This window comes from Chelonoidis abingdonii, chromosome 11 (assembly GCF_003597395.2).
Source record: "Chelonoidis abingdonii isolate Lonesome George chromosome 11, CheloAbing_2.0, whole genome shotgun sequence".
Lineage (NCBI taxonomy): Eukaryota > Metazoa > Chordata > Testudines > Testudinidae > Chelonoidis > Chelonoidis abingdonii.
The window spans coordinates 50,848,379-50,867,971 of record NC_133779.1 but is presented as its reverse complement, the minus strand read 5'-3'; the positions used below and the strand labels follow the sequence as shown (position 1 = coordinate 50,867,971).

General features: G+C 46.2%; 1 protein-coding gene across 5 annotated transcripts in view; it reads left to right on the top strand.

Annotated features, from left to right (window-relative positions):
• The window catches only part of ARNT (aryl hydrocarbon receptor nuclear translocator), a 39,364-nt gene extending 21,089 nt beyond the window's left edge, over nucleotides 1–18,275 (top strand). For 2 of the 5 annotated variants that reach the window (XM_032767939.2, XM_032767938.2), the window contains 17 exons: nucleotides 653–866; nucleotides 1,026–1,239; nucleotides 1,940–2,039; nucleotides 2,656–2,721; nucleotides 3,811–3,896; nucleotides 4,439–4,515; nucleotides 5,199–5,333; nucleotides 7,539–7,613; nucleotides 8,478–8,629; nucleotides 10,551–10,661; nucleotides 11,240–11,315; nucleotides 11,891–12,014; nucleotides 12,696–12,795; nucleotides 13,468–13,618; nucleotides 14,478–14,637; nucleotides 15,224–15,372; nucleotides 16,469–18,275. In XM_032767939.2, the coding sequence (XP_032623830.1) occupies nucleotides 653–866; nucleotides 1,026–1,239; nucleotides 1,940–2,039; nucleotides 2,656–2,721; nucleotides 3,811–3,896; nucleotides 4,439–4,515; nucleotides 5,199–5,333; nucleotides 7,539–7,613; nucleotides 8,478–8,629; nucleotides 10,551–10,661; nucleotides 11,240–11,315; nucleotides 11,891–12,014; nucleotides 12,696–12,795; nucleotides 13,468–13,618; nucleotides 14,478–14,637; nucleotides 15,224–15,372; nucleotides 16,469–16,558 (2,080 nt within the window). In that variant the 3' untranslated portion in view covers nucleotides 16,559–18,275. The remainder of the gene's footprint in view (nucleotides 1–652; nucleotides 867–1,025; nucleotides 1,240–1,939; nucleotides 2,040–2,655; nucleotides 2,722–3,810; nucleotides 3,897–4,438; nucleotides 4,516–5,198; nucleotides 5,334–7,538; nucleotides 7,614–8,477; nucleotides 8,630–10,550; nucleotides 10,662–11,239; nucleotides 11,316–11,890; nucleotides 12,015–12,695; nucleotides 12,796–13,467; nucleotides 13,619–14,477; nucleotides 14,638–15,223; nucleotides 15,373–16,468) is intronic. The other 3 variants (XM_032767941.2, XM_032767940.2, XM_032767942.2) reach the window with 2 other exon arrangements.
• The last annotated feature ends 1,318 nt before the right edge of the window (nucleotides 18,276–19,593 follow it).

Below are 19,593 nucleotides of genomic sequence, written 5' to 3'. Positions count from 1 at the left end.
GTAATGTGGTGGGACATAAGGTACAGGTATGTCTCTCACAGGTAAGGACATTGGGCTGCTTGTAGAGTTCACTTTGTTTTATACTAGAGATGAAATTAGCAAGCCATAGTCCCTAATGGTCATATATAGAAACTCCAACAGTGGACAGAAATTACATTTACAACCACTCTACAGCCTTTTTGTGTGTCCAGCATGGTGTAAAAGGTGCTTTAGTGTAACTGAGAATCAGGTCTGTAGAGTTTACTTATTTCAAAGGAGCATCACCACAGTAAGTGTGAGGAAACCTCTATTACTGTTGTAGGTTAGTGGTTTTCTGCAGAACTGTGCTCTCAATCAGCTGTAGAGAGCTTCCTGTGTTGAAGTAGCTTAGCCCTAACTTGGTGTCCTTCGAGACTTCTTTAATAAATATAATTTAGAGCAAGATGCTCTTGTGTTTGGCAAAGATGTCCTGGCTCTAGCTTCTCTCCCTTGCACTTGTTTTTCCCGTGTTCTTTCATGCATGCCCAGCATGGGAGGCTTTTGCAGCCCTTCTGACGACCCTGACCCATCTTTTTGTTTTCCGCTCCGGCCTGGCGGGAATCCAGGAAGGGTGGACGTGGCAAAAGAGCTGAGCCGTTTGGCTCTTGTAACCTCTCCGCATCTGCTTTCCCAGGGAGAATCACAGCGAGATAGAGCGCAGGCGTAGGAACAAGATGACTGCCTACATCACGGAGCTGTCAGACATGGTGCCCACCTGCAGTGCCCTGGCTCGCAAGCCTGACAAGCTGACTATCTTGCGTATGGCTGTGTCTCACATGAAGTCTTTGCGGGGCACTGGCAACACTTCCACTGATGGCACCTACAAACCCTCATTTCTCACTGATCAGGTCTCTGCTGATTTTGCTTTTAAGGAAAGACTGAAAGAGCTCAATGTGTAGCTCAGCCAGAGGGCGATTAACGTGGGGGGAGACCTAAGAGCTTGAAGGTAGTTGGTGGGTGATGACTGTCTCGTCACTGGGTTAAGAACATGTCTATTCTGTATGCAGGAACTCAAACACTTGATTCTAGAAGCAGCCGATGGCTTTCTGTTCATAGTGTCTTGTGAGACCGGAAGGGTGGTATATGTCTCGGACTCGGTGACTCCCGTCCTGAACCAGCCGCAGTCCGAATGGTTTAGCGGCACCCTGTATGACCAGGTGCATCCTGACGATGTGGACAAACTGAGGGAACAGCTCTCCACCTCGGAGAATGCTCTGACAGGTAAAGCAGCCTGCTGTGGAAACTGTGCCCTGCCGACGATTCCCAGAATTTGTAGTGCACCCATTGGCCTGGCATGTGGATGGTCCTGTGAGCTAGAACTGGATCATTTGTATTCTTGATAAGAGGAACAGACCACCCTGGGTCTCTAACAAAGATCCTGAGGATGCATCAGAAGATGGATATAGGCTGAATTTCCATTGTTGTCCTTGTTCACGGTGCTAAATCTGTTACTGGGAGGGGCACGCTACTACACCCCTGTTAAAGCATGGCATCTCTCACTCCATCCTCAAATATGCATGGACATGTGACAGACACTACCTTTCTATCTGACAAGTGGATGGGCTGCCAAGGAACCCTTAAACAATGTGCCTGGATCTGCTCGAGCCGTTTGAGCATTGAGATCTTTCCTTTTACCCCTCTAGCATCGGGGCTGACCATAATGCTGTCAGCCTCTGGAGCAGGGGACCAGCTTCTGTAGGAAGACCCAGGTCAAGAGCCAGTCTTTAGTTTCAGTGTCATGTGGGATTTATGCACTGCTGTGTCCTATTTTAAAGCTGGTTATGTAGTAGCTGCTGCTTAGAAAATTAAGTGGTGCCCGTATGTTGTCTGGTGTATCCTGGTGATACTGAGTGATGATCCCAGAAGTTGTCCTGCAGAGCAGCATCACTTTGCTTGTCTTTTCTCCCCCCAACCCCCTCAGGCCGAATCCTTGATCTAAAGACTGGGACAGTCAAGAAGGAAGGCCAGCAATCCATGAGAATGTGCATGGGCTCAAGGAGATCCTTCATATGTCGAATGAGGTAATATGGGGACTCTGATAGGAGATCTGGTTGCATGAGCCCATGGCTAAACCTGTGAACTGGCTGCTTAACCAATATCAGAGCAGTTAAGCTTTTCTCTGTCTCTTTCAGCCTTCTCAAGTTCGATGAGGTGGAAGGTGGCTCTGTAAAACCTGATTTCCTAATGGGGTTCAGCTCTAAGACAGACTCTTACTTTTCCCGCCCTGTGTTAAGGGGATGGTACAGCTCTCAGAAATGTAACCACAGGCAGCTCAAGGACTCCGAGTCTGTTCCAGCTCTGCCATTGACTTGCTCTGACCTTGGGCAAGTCACCTAGCCCTCTGCTTCAGTAAAGTAGAGCTAATTACCCCCAAGAGGCGGTAGCGATGTCGTCTTCTCCCATCGACATAGCACTGTCTACACCGAAAGTTCAGGCGATGTAATGGTATTGCTCAGGAGTGTGGATTTGTCACGCTCCTGAATGACACCGTTATCCTGAAGTAAGTTTGTAGTGTAGACTGGAGCTCAATTCATGTTTGTGAAGCATTGTGGAATCTTGAATAAAGGGGTGAAGTATCTTATTTGCAGCCTTTACCATCAGGGTTTACACCTTTTTTTCCCCTCTTGACTGCTCCAGGTGTGGCAACAGCTCAGTGGATCCAGCCTCCATGAATAGACTCAGCTTCGTGAGGAGCCGATGCAGGTAAACTGCAGTGATCACATTTAAAGGTGATGCATATGAGTCTTGCACCACATTGAGTAACAGATTAAAAAAAAGACCTGAGAGCAGCGTGGGATGCGTGGTACATAAAGCGTATCTGAGATGGTATAGCACAGCCTCTTTGAGTGCTTAAATACGTACGCTGCAATGGAGAGAGACCTTAGCAATGCCATTTTCCACAAGACACTGTTAATGTGCAGATTAAAACTTCAGACCCCATTATTCTATGCAGTGTATAGATTAAAGTTTCAGCAGTAGAGCACAGGTTGAGATTCTGTTCCCGTAGGCTTTAATATATTTTGAAAACAAGGGCAGTGTTACTTTTAAAGGACATTAAGGCAGGCTCAGATGTCTTCAGTGCCTGGAAATTACAGCACATGTAATAACTCATTGTGCACGCGTCTGACCTTAAGAACATAAGACCGACCATACTGGATCAGACCAGTGGTCTGTCTAGCCCAGAGTATTGTCTTCTGACAATGGATGGAGCCAGATGCTCCAGAGAGAATAAATAGGACGGCAGATCTTCAGTGATCTATCCCCTGGCATCCAGTCCCAGCTTCTGGCAGTCAGAGTCTTAGGCTTGGTCTGCGCTACAGAGTTAGGTCGATATAAGGCAGCTTAGGTCATCCTAACTCTCTGTCTGTACTACGATGTCCCTCCCGACAATGTAAGTCGCCCACTACGCCAATGTAATACCTCCACCTCCACAAGAGGCGTAGCACTTAAGGCGATGTAGTTAGGGTTAGTGCAGTGTCTGCGTAGACACTGCGTTATGTACATCGCCTATTGGCAGTCAGCCCCATGTGTGGCTTACAGCTGGGAAAACCCCACCCTCCACGCCCTGGGTCTGATAGCCCGAGCTGTTTGGGACACCCAGAGCATGGGGTTGCGTCCCTGACCATCTTGGCCAACAGCCACAGAGGGATCTAAATTAGGTGTCATTGGGCGGGCAGGCTCAGGGACTACTCCCTCCCTGAAGACCCTTCATTTCAGCTATTTAAAGAATCCAAAATAAGCTGAGCCTCTTAAACATAAAAAGAATAATCTTAATTGTTTTGTCTTCTCTAGGAGTGGCTTGGGTGCAGTGAAAGATGGGGAGCCCCATTATGTGGTGGTGCACTGCACAGGGTATATAAAAGCCTGGCCCCCAGCAGGTAAGGAATCATGCCAGCTTCTGGAAATATTTGAGTTACCAAGTCTGCTCTTAAGCCAGTCTGTGTTGTTGGCATATTCTTGCTTTCAGACTGCCGATGTTGCTAAGCTGGGGTGTTTGGAGACACATTTCAAAATTCAGAGAGAACTAGAAAGGGGACCGAACTCTGCTGAATCAGTTCCTATAGGTCTGAGAGTTTATCGAAGAATGGGATGTTGCTGGTGGTCAGGAGAGGGGGTTGCGCTTTCAGAACACAGTCCACTAAGGAACCCGGGGCTGAAACTAGACTCACATTATTCTTTCCTTTGTCTTTCATATAACAGTTTGAGTAAGTTGAAAACTGCACAGGCATTGAACTTGAACATGTTTTTAGCCTGTCAAATCCTTTTGACTAGGAGAAAGTGACTGGCAACAAAATAACAGAAAGGTGTGAAATGTTGAAATCAGAGCTGCTTCTCTTGCTGCTTCCTGTGTGGGATTAGGGGTTTCTGGTATGCTTGTCATGCTGTAATTCCTTAAACTTTCTCTCGTCTTTTGTCTCAGGTGTCTCATTGCCAGACGATGACCCGGATGCTGGCCAGGGGAGCAAATTTTGCCTTGTAGCCATTGGCAGACTACAGGTCAGTAGAAACTCCCATTCAGCAGGAATGTGGTGCTGCTGAGAATTAAAGTACCTTCCTACTTTCTCTCCAAGGGTTTGAGCAGTATATTCTCTCCATGCGGCCCATCTATGTTCCTTTCCTCCCAGCTGTGTCATTTGTGGGTCTAGATAAAGCAAACACAATAAATCTCTGGAGAATAAAACTCTGGCTTGCAAAGCCTACAGAAACTTAATGGTGGATTTCCCACAAGCCCAGCCCAGCACTCTGAAACCTGCCAGGTGCATTCTGGGGACTGACATGTCAGCAAGTGCACTGAATGCCCCATCTGGCTTCACAATTCCTGCTCTCTATCTCATGCTGGCATCTCAACTCATGGGGGTGTTGTGAGCATCACTGCTCTTTGGAAATGTGCAAAGGGCTGTATAAATGTTCGTAAATATTTAATTAGCCTTTGAATTGGGTATGGATTTACCTGGGCTCAGATGCAGCTTTATTCCACCTTTCTGACATACCTTAGAGACATTCCTATTTAATATCTGCCACCTGTTCCTTTCCAAGCAGCGATGCCTGCTTCATGGTTCAGTGGGAGAAAATTCTGTTCAACCAGGCCAAGCACCCATTGTGTATGTGGCTGGGAGGGCACACTTGCACGTCTCAGTGGCTTTCTTTAAACCTGAAACCAAATCTGTCTTGCTTTTCAGGTCACTAGCTCACCCAACTGCACAGACCTGAACAGCATTTGTCAGCCAACTGAGTTCATCTCCCGACACAACACCGAAGGCATTTTCACCTTCGTAGATCACCGCTGTGTGGCTACTGTTGGCTACCAACCACAGGTGAGAAATGGTAGAAGCTTCCCAATGTAGATTGCTGCAAATCAAACCGGTTTCCCCTCCTCCCTGCTCCACATGTCATGGTTTCAGTTGTCTGATAGAACTGAGCTAAAAAAAATTAGTTGTTAGGTATTGAACCAGCCATCAATTTCGGCTCCACTAGTTGCTTAGAAAACAGATGAAAGGTGACAAATCTGAGGAACTGTCCCAGATTTGAGGTGTCAGTAGAGGAAGTTTTGGAACAAATCAATACATTAAACAGTAATAAGTCACCAGGACCAGGTGATATTCACCCAAGAAGGAGCTCACATATGAAAGCGCAGAACTAACAACTGTGGTATCTCACTTAAATCAATTTAATTTCCAAATGACTGGGGGATAACAAATATGACACCAATTTTTAAAAAAGGCTCCCGGGGCGATCCTGCCAATTACAGGCCAGAAAGACTAATTTCAATATCGGGCAAATTGGTTGAAACTATAGTAAAGAACAGAATTATCAGACACCTAGATAAACACAATTTATTGGGGAAGAGTCAACACAGCTCCTGTAAAGGGAAATCATGCCTCACCACTCTACTGGAATTCTTTGAGGGTGTCAACAAAGACATGGACAAGGGTGATCCAGTGGGTATAATGTACTTGGACTTTCAGAAAGTCTTTGACAAAGTCCCTCACCAAAGGCTCTTAAGCAAACTAAGCAGACATGGGATAAGAGGGAAGGTCCTCTCATGGATCAGTAGCTGGTAAAAGACAGGAAACAATGGTTAGGAGGTATGAATGGTCAGTTTTCAGAATGGAGAGAGTTAAATAGCAGTGTCCCCCAGGAATCTGTACTGTGACCAGTGCTGTTCAACATGTTCATAAATGATCTGGAAAAAGGGGTAAACAGTGAGGTGGCAAAGTCTGCAGATGATACAAATTTACTCAAGATAGGTAAGTCCAGAGCAGACTGCGAAGAGTTACAAAGGATCTCACAAAACTGAGTAACAGGGCAACAAAATGGCAGATGAAATTCAGTGCTGATAAATGCAAAATAATGCACATTGGAAAACATAATCCCAACTGTACATACAAAATGGAGTCTAAATTAGCTGTTACCGCTCGAGATCTTGGAGTCATTGTGGAGAGTTCTCTGAAAACAACCACTCTGTGTGCAGTGGCAGTCAAGAAAGCTAACAATGTTAGGAGCGATTAGGAAAGGGATCAATAATAAGACAGTAAATATTATAATGCCACTATATGAATCCATGGTATGCCCACACCTTGAATGCTGGGTGCAGTTCTGGTCACCCCATCTCAAAAATATATGTTAGAAACGGAAAAGCCACAGAGAAGGGCAACAGAAATGATGCCAGGGTGTGGAACAGCTTCCATATGAGGAGGGATTAAAAAGACTGGGACTATTCATCATGGAAAAGAGGCGACTAAAGCAGGATAGGACGGAGGTCTGTAAAATCATGACTGGTGTGGAGAACATGAATGAGGAAGTGTTATTGACCTCTTCGTATAACAGAAGAACTGGGGTCACCTGATGAAATTAATAGGCACCAGGTTTAAAACAAAGGAAGTACTTCTTCACATAACGCACAGTCAACCTGTGGAACTCATTGCCATGGGGTGCTGTGAAGGCCAAAACTATAACTGAATTCAAAAAAAGAATTAGGAGGATAGGTCCGTCAATAGTTATTAGCCAAGATGGTCAAGGATGCAATCCCATGCTCTGCGTGTCCCCAAGCCTCTGATTGCCAGAGTCTGAGACTGTCAAGGGATGGATCCCTCAATAATTATTCTGTTCTGTTCATTCCCTTGGAAGCATTTGGCATTTGCCATTGTCAGAAGACAGGACCTTGGGCTAGATGGAGCATTGGTCTGCCACACTGTGGCCATTCCGATGTTCTTGTGTAACACAGATCAGTGGAGGGAGGTGGATCTGGCATATATTTAGAGCAAATTTGATTAAAGCAAGGTCTTCGACTCCACTTCTGAGTTACAGATTAAACATCAGGGTCAACTGCTGTGGTGCTGTGTTTTGTAAAAGTGCATCAGTTCCTAAAACAGGTGGATGGCCTGAAGTTTTTGTCCCAGAGAGTTGTATGTGGGAATTGTAAGCATTAGTCCAAAGTGGAACTACTCGAGCAGGCCGAAAGCAGGGAGTCTGCTTGTTAAATGGAGACTTTTTTTTTTTCTTTTCCACTTCAAAATTAGGAACTCTTGGGGAAAGATATTGTAGATTTCTGCCATCCAGAAGACCAGCAGCTTTTGCGGGACAGCTTTCAGCAGGTAATATATTTAGCCACCTTGGCTGCTTACAAGTTGATCTGCATCACAGTTCGTAAACCCATATTCCTATTGGCTGTCTGCTGTGCACTGGAACTAAACTAGTTTAGATTTATATCAAGGCAGGAAATCACACCTCGCTGGCCTTAAATTTCTCAGTTACTGAGTAGCATACATTTGAATAGACTATTAAACACAAGAGAACTTGCTAACATGCAAAATGAAACTGGGTGGGTTTGCGTGTCTAATTTATTTTTGAATTCCTCCTTTTGCTGCTAGTTGTCTGAGACCAGAGATGTGAGTACAAAGTCTTGATATCAAGGCCATGCTTCAGTGGCTGTGTTCAGACACCAGTTCATCTGCCTTGCCATGCGTAAGGTGTCCGAACTTTAAATGGATGTGGCTTGCTGGCCCTCTTGCTGTTGTTACTCTCTCCTCTGAGGACGCTTGACTTGACAGGGCAGAAAAGACTCCACTGCTGATGATTCTGAAAAGCAGCTCCTCATTGGTTTTACCCAATAGTAAGAATCATAAATCGGACAATCTTTAGTTGCTGGAGAAATTAACCTTTTTGTTCTTATTTTTGTATATTCCATTGCTGCAAAGAGCATTAATTGAAGGCATAAGAGAATGCTACATTCCACTCCCATATCATCATCCTGGCAAGTCAGGACATTGGAGGAATATAAAAAGAGTTTAAAAGAATAGAGTAGTTGTACCTTGCTCTCCAGCCACAATACAATATTGTAGCGTTACGACAGAGTGCCATAGTCAGCTGCTAGCAGGGTGGGTGTTTGCTTATAAACAACACTGTTCTCAAACATCTTCTTTTTATCAGGTATTACTGATGGCGTTAAATTTTTCTAGGTGGTGAAGTTAAAAGGCCAGGTTCTGTCAGTCATGTTCCGATTCCGGTCCAAAAACCGTGAATGGCTCTGGATGAGAACCAGCTCCTTTTCCTTCCAGAACCCCTACTCAGATGAGATTGAGTACATCATCTGTACCAACACCAACGTTAAGTATGTACATGGCAATGGCTTTCAATCCATGAGCACTTTCAGCGATAGCATGTGCACTTTGCCTGACCTAGTGCCTCCCTGTTTGACCAGCTACACAGACCGGATGCTTTATGAGCTCGGGTTCTCCCACCATCACCCCCTCTTTCTCCCTCCCTCCCCAAGCTTCTGTGTTTTCCTGAAAAATCACTAACTACACTGGGCAGTATCCTGACAGTGGTGCAGTGCCAGCTACAAAATGCTTTTAATATTCATTTGGATGCTCAGTTGGGAGTTTAGGGCGCTGTCAAAATTCAGTTCTTTAACTTCTTAACGCTGGTGATGCATTGACTCTTCAGGTTGTATATCTGCGTTTGGAGTATTACTAGGAGAATGTATCTTAACATAGCACTCGGCTTCCATGGCAGCAGGACGAGGCATGGATAGGTTGGGGACTGGATTTTAAAAGCCACCCTTTGAATGTGAGCTGGAAAAGCCTCAGCTGACACTAAAAGTAAATATTGACTTTGGCATTGTCTGCTTGCTTCAGTAGCTCATCCTAGAGTCAGGAAAGAATCTCCCCTAATTGTGACACTGCAATAAAAATTGTGCTCTCTCTGTTACTATCTTCAGGACCCACCACCCTTTCCCTTCTTGGCCATCGTGATGGCGTGGCAATACTGTGCCATAGTTGGCTGTCCATCGTGGGTAGTCGAGGGATGCTGCCTCTTCCTAGGGGGAGCACAAGGCTCTTCGTACAGCACTTGAGATCCTGAGAGGGAACGCTTGAGTCTGGCAGGCACGTCTCTTGTACCTGCACAGCTAATATTGGCCTTACAGGCCGTCTGCCCAGCTGGACAAGAGGCAAGGCAGGTCATCTGTGCTTATGGACAAAGAGGGCAGCCTTTGAGTTGGATGTTCAGGATCGCTTGTGGACCTTTCTCTATCACGCTGTACAGTCAGCAGTGCACCTTATCCACCCACCAATAGGAGAAACCCATTCTAATCAGACTCCCTTAAAAAGATTCAGAGCAATATTAATTCGGTCCCTCTAGGGGCTTCCCTTTGGTTCTAGACCACCATGATGTGAGCAGGGGGTAAGGATCCAAGAATCTGTATTCTAACCATGCTTCTGATGTGCACTCTAGCTTTTCCTGGCATTAGAGGCATCTCTTTGATCGTATTCTCTCCTTCTTATTCAGTCCACACAAATCCATTCCCATTTCCATATTCCAGCTTCCAAATATACCACTCGAGTTCAGACCAGAAAAGCATAGCTGTGCAGCAGATAGCATATGGTGCACTCCAGCTGCCAGGCTCTTCACTCACTCTGTGCACTGTGCTCAGTTTTATTTTTCACAGACCCAAGTACTCTCTGCTGGGCAGAAGCAACAGCTTTTAAAACACATGTTGAGATGTATCAGATTTTTCTACCTTATGGGAAAGCTTGTTAAAGTTGAATTACGTTCCACTAGACAGGCTTGGTGACTAGATTGAAACAGAGCCCAGAGGATACTTTCAGGGTTTATATTAGGCTTAATAGTTGCCCCTTACTGCGGGCATCCTGCTCGATCCATGATTTATTTACTGACTCATATGGTAAGTCATGTATGTTTTAGGCCTGGTAACCTTGGGGAGTGCTGCTTATTTGAGCTGTATCTAACTGGAGCGGCTTCCAACGTATACAAATTTAATAGCAGCTCTTCTTCCTGTTGCGTATGTTTTTTGGGGGGGCTAGTGCCCTTTGGATCCCAGCTGTGTATCCTATTAGATGTCTCATTCAAAGGCCGTTGAAGTTTGCTGATCGGTCCATTGACTTCATTGGGCTTTTGCAAAGATGATACTCTCGGACCCACGACTGAACCAAAAAAGGCAAATTTTAAAGGACAGTAACTGACACTTGCACCTTTCCTTTTCTCTCTCCCTTTGTTTAAACAACATTAAGGAACTCAAGCCAAGAGTCTCGGCCTGCTGTGTCTAACTCGATGCAGCGGCCACAGCAAGGACAGAATGTCAGCCTCCCCCTGGACATGGGCACAGCTCAGCTGGCATCAAGGTGAGAGGAGTCTACCATGCCTTTAACTCTGGTCATCTCCTCTCTCTTCCCCTATCTGGCCACCTTGTTTTTATAGGCCTGTCAGTTCTCTCGTCTTGCCCCTACTTTGCTCTTTGCCAAAGGAACAGACACTCTAGGGTTAAAGGTCTGAGTCTAGAGTGCCAAAATATTTATTACAGCAATCAGCTGACCTAGTTAAGTAGCAGGGCTAATGCTGAACTGGTAATTAATTTGTAAATGAGCAGAAAAGAAGAATAGCTGATCTGCTGGAGTCTAATGGGCCATGCAGAAGATTGATTGCTTACAAGAGAGTTGAATGGTTGATGCTGTGACCCTCTGTCGCAGAAACTTCCTTTTGCAGGGTGGAGTCTTAATCTGGTCATGCTGGAAAGTGTGTGTGTGTGTGTCTGTGTGTGTTTTTTTTTTTGATGGGGGTTGAGCATAGGCAGAATCTCCAGTAGTACTGTAGCAGTCCTGCTTGCTTTTGTAGAGACACTCAAATTCCTGGCTGCCGGCGGATCAGGGCTCAGTTGTTTTTAGCAAGACCCAGTTCTTATTACATTCACGTTCTATTTTAGGCAGCAGCAGCCACAACAGACTGTGCTGGAAGTGGTCCCAGGAAGAGAGAGTCTGTCCAGTTATGACCACTCACAGGTAAATCAGCAGGGATCTTTATGGTCTTTGTTCTGTGTGTTGTGATCTGTTCCTGACTGTAGATGAAAACTGGCCCATAGAGCAGTAGCTTGAGGCCACCGCATGGGAGTCTGAGTTGCTGGGTTTCACTGGAGCCCATGCTGTGACTTTTTGAGAGGACAGAGTTGGGCCTGCCACCTGCCCTGCATGCCCTCATCTCTCCATCAGGTGCTGGCACAGCCTCTCCAGCAGGGCAGGGCAAAGCTGCCTCCAGAATTCTGAGTGCCTTGGTGCTCAGTCCCTCTGCTTGGGGTGCCCATGTCCCCCTGAGAACTGCCTCTGTGTACTCCCCATTCTTGAGCCGTCAGTATGCTCAGCACCATCAGTCTGGACCAATCCAAGTGGACATTGAGTCTGCGCTAAAGCACCTTGCAGACCAAGGTGTATGTAAAAAGACAGGCAACAAATGCCCTCTGCTCTTTATCATAGGCAGCAGCTTCCTAAGTGGCTTCCTCTGTAACCTCATAGGCAATCTTCCTTTGCCCTCTGTTTTGCCTGTTGGTTGCTTGTGCTTATATCTCCCTCCTATTATCCAGGTTGCTGCCCAGCCTGTGACTGCTGCTGGCCCAGAACGCAGCAAACCACTGGAGAAAACGGAAGCTCTGTTTAGTCAGGAGAGGGACCCACGGTTCAGTGAAATCTACTCTGGCATCAATACAGGTGGGGATTGTGGTGTGCAGATTGCTGAGTTAGCCTAGAGGTTCAGTTGGCTCTGTTCCTCAATCTTAGTCCTGGTTTGGTATCAGCACTTGTTCTGTTTAAATGAATCTAGTGCTAGGGACAGGTGCTGAAGTGGCAGTGGAGAGAGCAATCCCTTCTTTTGCGGAACAGGAATGTCTCTGGCATCCCACTCACCCACCAGTCTGCCTCTAAGCTTTTCCCCCTGATTGCTGCCTTCCCAGCAGTGCCTTCCTCACTGCAGTCAGCATCTTGGCAACACTTCGGGAGGACGGGGCAGTCTTTCGCCCTACGGGTTGGGCCGAGTGTCTCAGGTCTGGGATCTCCTCATAATCCCTTCTGCCTATCTCCAGAGAGCAGATTTGTTTTCTGTGACTCAGAACAGACAACAGTGAACGTCCTAAGCCCCAAAAAGATCTTAAGGCCAAGCTTGTTAAAAAACAATTAAGAGGCAATCAAATTAAATAAGCTGTTAAGGAACCATCTGCGGTCTGAGTCTGGGTAATGTCTGTGACAAGACTGTCCCTTATCTAGCCAAGCTGTTTAAGCCAAAGAATCAAACTTGACATGGAAAGCTCAGGTGTTTAGGTCCCTTGCTAACAGCCTTTGTCTTGGCCTCCCTCCCTTGTCATGGGGGCTAACCTGTTTGCCTTTCTTTCACAGATCCGAGCAAAGTCCTTCCTGCCAGCACAGTGCCGGCCAATCAGCCACTCTTCCCCCAGGGAAACACTTTCACTCCTGCGCGGCCCACCGAAAGTTTCAGGTGAAGTTGGCGCGCTGGACTGGGGTCGTGTTGCTGTGAATTGTATCTTTCTCTTTCTGCTCTGTCTGTCCAGGCTTAGTTTCCTGGAGGAGCAACAGAGGAAACGAAGGGTGACAGTGCTGTGTGGTGTCTGGCCGCTGCTGAAAGATAAATGCACTATAATAACCATCCAGAATGAACAGACTCTGTTGCCCTAAAGGGGACTCCCAGTGCATCAGAATTGACTGTTTGTTGCAAGTGCTGGATCATATCACAGTGGAATATGCCTGCAGTTCTTAAAATGCAAGTTTTAAACCCCTAGGAAACCTGTGCCAGGGTGTCCCTAGTACTCAGACACCATTGTCTTTTCATTCGCTGAAGCCATTTGGTTTTGCATGTTTGCTTATATTAATTGCCTGCTAGACACTGGTGGAAATATTACTACAAGTGGACAGACAGCATAGGCGGGCGTGCATGCTCCAACACATCATCTCCAAGTTGGGCTAGCAGCCCAGCCCAGCCCAGCACGCGCTCTTGTTTTGTAATTGAGGTATACAGGTTGTGTGGGCATTGTGGATTACCTCCAGATGCATAGTACCTGTCTGCCTATGCTTGTAATGCCTCCTATGGCGCATCTAGTGGTAACTGTTCAATCTAGGCTAACTCTTTAAAGCATGTTCTCTCCTGTTGTAGGAGCAGTAGCATGGTACCCCCTGTCGTCAACATCCAGCACCAGCCTGTTTCAGCAGGCCAGATTTTAGCACAGATTTCTCGCCACTCCAATACCACTCCAGTCACTGCAACCAACTGGGTGTCAGCGACACGACCGTCGTTCACGGCACAGGTAACACTTCTCAGAATGCCCAGTGAGCCTTTTTCCAAGGGATACAGGTTTGCAACAAACACAAACCTTGCTGTCATGAGAATTGCTCTTTCATTAGCAGCCTGTAATATTACTGCTCTGAGGGGGTTGACTTCTGAATAGCAGAGTGATGGAGAAATTCCTCTGGCACGTGGAGTGGGTTGTGTTGGATGCATTCAACAACTCCAGTTTGACAGCGATTGCCATCTCTTAGCAGCCAAAATCCCAGCAGCTGCTTGTGTGAATTGGTCCAGATCATTTCTAAGGAGACAGGTGTTCGACCTCCACACTGAAAACAATTGCTCTATCATTGAGCCAAACTGGGGTCCCCCCGGCACGATCAGCAAGAAGAGTAGAGCTTGTCTGGGCAGGAGACAGAACTTTCGCAGGGGCCAGTCCCAGACGAGAATGATCTCCCCCAGGAACGAAGGCCCATCCTAAACCTCCCCTCCTTCCACTCCAAGGGCAAGGTGCATTTCTCTCATCTGGCCTAGATAAATGCATAGCAACAGGTATATTTATAAGAACCAAAAGAAATCCCCTATTAAACCAAGACACTTCACTGTACATCCTTCTCTGTCTGCGGAGAGAACAGATATGTGACAGATGTGTAGTTGTGTTGCTTAATGCATGGCTGGAAGGTGCTCAGGTACCTGAGAGTGTTCCTCCAGATGCCGGGCTGGGGCAGATTGGCAGGGAGAAGCTTGCAATGCACATGCTGTACCTTCTTTGTAGCTGGGGAACGTCGCTCGCCAGAGCTGCGTCAGTCCAGCACCCTGTGCCGTTTTCAGATTAGAGCAGAATAAATACAGCATTTACTTCTCTCTCGTTGCCGTTCTAGCAAGTGGCTTCCCAGACTGCAAAGACTCGATCCTCTTCATTTGGAATAGGGAGTTTCCAAGGCACCCCTTCCTCTTTCAGTCCAATGTCAGCACCTGGTTCCACAGCTTCCCCAGGCGGGGCTGCTTATCCACCCCTCGCCAACCGCGGCACAGGCTTTGGTAAGTGTCATTTGTGTCGCACAAGGAATATATGTCGGATCTTGCTGGGGCGGGGGTGGGGCCAGGATAAAAATCTCCTTTAAAAAGAGGCTTGTTTGGATTTGTGCTTCAAGACAGGGCTAAGGCCAAATTTGGGCCAGGTGCGGGCAGATGCAGCTCCCCATGTCCTTCGTCTGTTTTTGTAAAAATGTCATGGATAATTCCTGCCTTTCCTCTCTGAGCAAGGGGTGACTGAAACTGAAGAGACTCCAAACAGCTGCAGCATGTGCAGGGGGGGAGGGGGGGGGGGGACTCCTAAAAATTCATAGGTTGATTAGAGTTGGAAGGAACCACTCGCATCCCATTGTCCTGACCTTGCCAGAAATTCAGTCCAGAGCTGGTTGGACAATACCAGGGATGGATCCTTCATACTGCAGGATCAGATTTCCCTTGCTGTTAAGTGGCTGGGCATTATTGCCATACTAAGTTGTCCACCTGAAGCAATACCATTGCCCAGCCAGTGCTTGTGTTTACTGACCCTTAAAGGCTCTTGGGTAGAGACTCTTCTGTGGACACAACTCACTGACCTTGTTACTATGTTGAACAGCCACTGAAACTGGGCAGACCCCAGCCCAGTTTCAGACACGGACAGCGGAAGGAGTTGGCATGTGGCCTCAGTGGCCAGGACAACACCATGGGCGGAGCTCTGGGGAGCAGCACGTCCAGCAGCAGCCGAGCCAGCCTGAGGTCTTCCCAGTAAGATGGCATTTTCGTAACCCGTTGAGGGAGGGCTGTAAATCCTGGTTGAACGTATGGGATTGGTTTACAAAAGCGCAGGCTCCTTGGCCAGCGTGATGTGAAAGTGGTAATAATCTCAAGTGGGGCTGGATCGCAGGGGAGGAACCAATCAAGGGATCTGGAGCTGTTCACTTCTGTTAGGTAGCTGGTTTGAATCTGGCTGAGTTTGGGATCCCAGCGGGGCCTGACGTGTTCAAGTGGACAGGAGTCCACTTCACTCAGCACCGCCAGAATCGGCTTGAGTTATTACTCACCAGTCTTGGAGGTATTGGGTGCTGTCTGAGTCTTGCCCACGTGCTCAGGGTTTAACTGATCATCATATTTGGGTGGGGAAGGAATTTTCCTCCAGGGCAGATTGGCAGAGGCTTTTTGCCTTCCGCTGCAGCATGGGGCATGGGTCACTTGCTGGAGGATTCTCTGCAGTTTGAGGTCTTCAAACCACAATTTGAGGACTTCAGTAGCTCAGACATAGGTTAGGGGTTGTTACAGGAGTGGGTGGGTGAGATTCTGTGGCCTGCATTGTGCGGGAGGTCAGACTAGATGATCATAATGGTCCCTTCTGACCTTAAAGTCTATGGGTCTGTGAGGTACAAAAGTGGCTGCAGACTGACCTCCCCTCTGAGGCGTTTTGTCCATAACTGGGCTAAGGTCTCCGGGTGGGGCCCTGTGCAGAACTCGTGTTGCTGCCTGAGCGGGGCCTGTTCTGTGGAGACAGGGAACAGTTGGGTTTTTAAAACAAAGTACAGCCCCGTAATGACTGTTCACAGGATTCCTCTGTATTGTGCACTCCACAGGGTCCAGCTGTCAGCTTCAGCCCCCCGTTTGCCCAGGGTCGTGTAGGTACAGTTAGTCACTGATCCTATGAGAAATATAGCTTGTATCTAGACTACGAAAGGCAGTTGGAATGTGTCTGCCGGATTCTTTAGACTGTAAGCTCTTTGGGGAAGGGAGTATCTGTTCAGCGCCTAGCACAATGGGGCCTTAGTCCATGACGGGGGCTCCAGCTCCTACATGCGACTACAGGACAGATACAAAACTTATTTTGTTCTTCCAGGACATGCTGTCAATGCTGGGAGACCAGGGAACCAACTACAGCAATGAAGAATTCCCCGACTTAAATATATTCCCTGCCTTTTCAGAGTAAAATTTAAAAAAAAAAAACAAAAAAAAACCCCTTATATAAATATCTACATGTAAAGGAAAAAGCACCTAAGTCTTTTTTCTCAGACCCCTGAACTTTCTAAACACTTCCTACTTCCTGGAGTGGAAATTTCCAACCAAGAATCCAGAATGGACAGCTTGTCCCGAAGGAGGAGGCGGGGTCTCTGCAATGTTGCCAGCCCTGCATGGAAGATGCATGGGATTGTTCATCAGGCGGCGTCAGGACTCATGAAGCATTGGCGAGTGCAGGAGAGAGACTCCCACAGACTGCGGGATGCATGCAAGAGGCTTACTCTGTGCACTGGGTTGGGAGGAGAGACTCCTGGCTCCTTCAGAAAGCACCTCCCAAAGTTCATGAGGTGTTTTTTGAAAAGTTTCAGTCTTCGATACTGTAACTTTTTTAAAGACTTATTGTAACTGCTTAAATATTGGAACCTTTTTCTCAAATGTTACCCTAGAATCGAGTTATAAAGGGTTAACACACGCTGGGGATTACAAATCCTTCTTGGCTTACCCAGCCTTTCTCACTGAGACTCCAGGTCACCTCAGCAAGGAAGCTTTTGTGTCATCTCTCTGGAGAGGGAAGAGTAGGGTTATTACAGGCTCCCTGGCTTGTGATCGGGGTGTGTTTGAGGAGCTTCCATGTTCAGGGGAGCTTAGCTTTGGAAGAACGTGTTGTTTGAAATCCCATCTCTCTTCCATAAACAGTGCAATTAATATGGGTATTTTAGTTAGCATGACCTATAAACTTGGGGATTTTTCATTCACTTAAAGATGGGAAAATAATGAGCCATAAAGTGTTAAATTATCATATGTAGCTTTGCTTTCTAGATGCACCAGTCCACAAGTGGTGGCTTCAGTGCTGCCATAAACCAGTGTTAAAACGGGTTTTCAGTGAGTGTATCTATTAAGACTAATGTGGCACTTTTAGTGCAACTTTACCATTTTTATCTCCTTTCCCACAATCTCCATTTCTGAGTTGTAGGCCCAGCTCCTGTTGGAAACAGACTCTTCTGCCTCTCTCGCTTCTGGGTAAGGGATCTAGTAAATAGCCAAGAGTTGTGCTCTTCACTCAGCTATCAGAGTGGCAATCTCCAGTCTAATGTTCCCTGATCCCTTAAAGAACTTCTTACTGCCAGGTGCTGATCTATTGCCAAAATACAAAATGGAGGAGAGTGAGACAGGTATTTAACTTGAAGATTCAAGCCTTGTGTTCACATTTTTTGGCACCTTCCCTGGAAAAACTTGTGGCAAACTTCACGCTCCCTCCTGGCCCTGTTTTCTAAAAAGTGATGGTGAAACCGTACCCATGGCAAGAATTTGCTGCTTGCATTCAGTAAGTAGATCTGTCTGCTGTTGGGTTCAGCACTTGGAAACTAACTCTCCAATGCTGTAGTGGAAAATCAGAATCTTTCCTGAAAAGGGGAATCTGTTTTTCTTCAGGATTAAATGTGTTGGAAGCTGGTCTTGTTCCTTTAAAGCATGCACGCTGTTCCATGTTAAATGAGATTAAGGATGCTGACCTCCTGGAATGCCTTGGGGTGACCATCTTTCAGCCAGTAAGGTCAGAGCTAGACAAATAATGGAATTTCCACTGGTTGGCAATTTTGCAAAAGTAAAGAAGAAATTTGGCTGGGTCAAATTTACCATTTCATTTTGATTGTGAGTAATTTCAAGCTTCTGAGTTTGAAAAAAAAAAAGTCAAAGGAAATTTTGAAACTAAGTTCTTTGGAACTAATATTTCAACCTTTAAATAAAATGAAATAAGATACTGAATTTTTTTTATAAACAAAACAGAGAACTGAATGCAAATTCAAAGTGTTTCATGGATGCAGAATCTGCATTTTTCATAGAAGAATTTTTTGTGCAAGTAATTAGGGGGAGGGATAGCTCAGTGGTTTGAGCATTGGCCTGCTAAACCCAGGGTTGTGAGCTCAATCCTTGAGGGGGCCACTTAGGGATCTGGGGCAAAAATCAGTACTTGGTCCTGCTAGTGAAGGCAGGGGGCTGGACTCAATGACCTTTCAAGGTCCCTTCCAGTTCTAGGAGATTTGTATATCTCCAATTATTACGATTACTAATTTTGCCAAGCTCTAATGGCAAGATTGTCAAAAGGAAGGATGTGGTCTTTGTCGGACTAGTAGGTCTTGCGGCAGGTGAGAGTGGAGCAGTGTTGAGGGGGAACCTTTGCCAGCTCACATATACCCTCCGAAGAGCAGATTTCTGAGACTTGTAGGGCAGGAAACCTTTCTCTGTGGAAGTATTGGAGCAAAACACATTTGTGTAAATAACTGTTGTAAAGTGCGATGAGACATTTCAATATTTTCTGTATCCTGCCAGAGATGATATTGACACTAGAAGAACCAAACCTATACTGTATTCTCACACTTTCATTGGTAAAACAGTGTTCAGACACTAGTGACCTTGGTCAAATCTTCAAAAATTCCAAAGTCCCGTTTCAAAAGTGATTCAAACAATCACTTTTAAAAAATCACTTACGAGCTTTTGAAAATTTTACCCATATACTTAATCTGCTCTCTACTGGGTGGATTATAAGGGTATGGAGCTGAGCTAACAGCAATAACTGCATTTGGCTCTTCTCTTCAGCTCTGGCAGTTCACCATGTTCCAAATAACTTTATCACAAACTCTTTGGCTGTGCAGCCAGGGGGTTTTCTCAGGCGTAGAGCAAATCTGTTTCGTAAAGTTGTAATGTGTTAACTCTCCCAGGTATTTCTACTCAGTATGGCAGTGTCTGCCTGTGAGTTAATTTGCAGGGCTTGTGAGTTAACTTGTATTAACAGGATGGCAGAAGCATGCGTGTGAAAATGACTAGAACTGTGTCTGTGACATCTCCCGAATTGTAAAGCTGTAGTCACTTTACCAGTCTCATAAAGGTGAAGGCAGCTCTAACCTTGAAAATCAGAATGAACCTGTTGACAAATGCTCTGAAACTATATGGCCATAAGGAAAAAAAAAACCTGTCTCTACAGAAATCATGTACTGTATGCACACTATT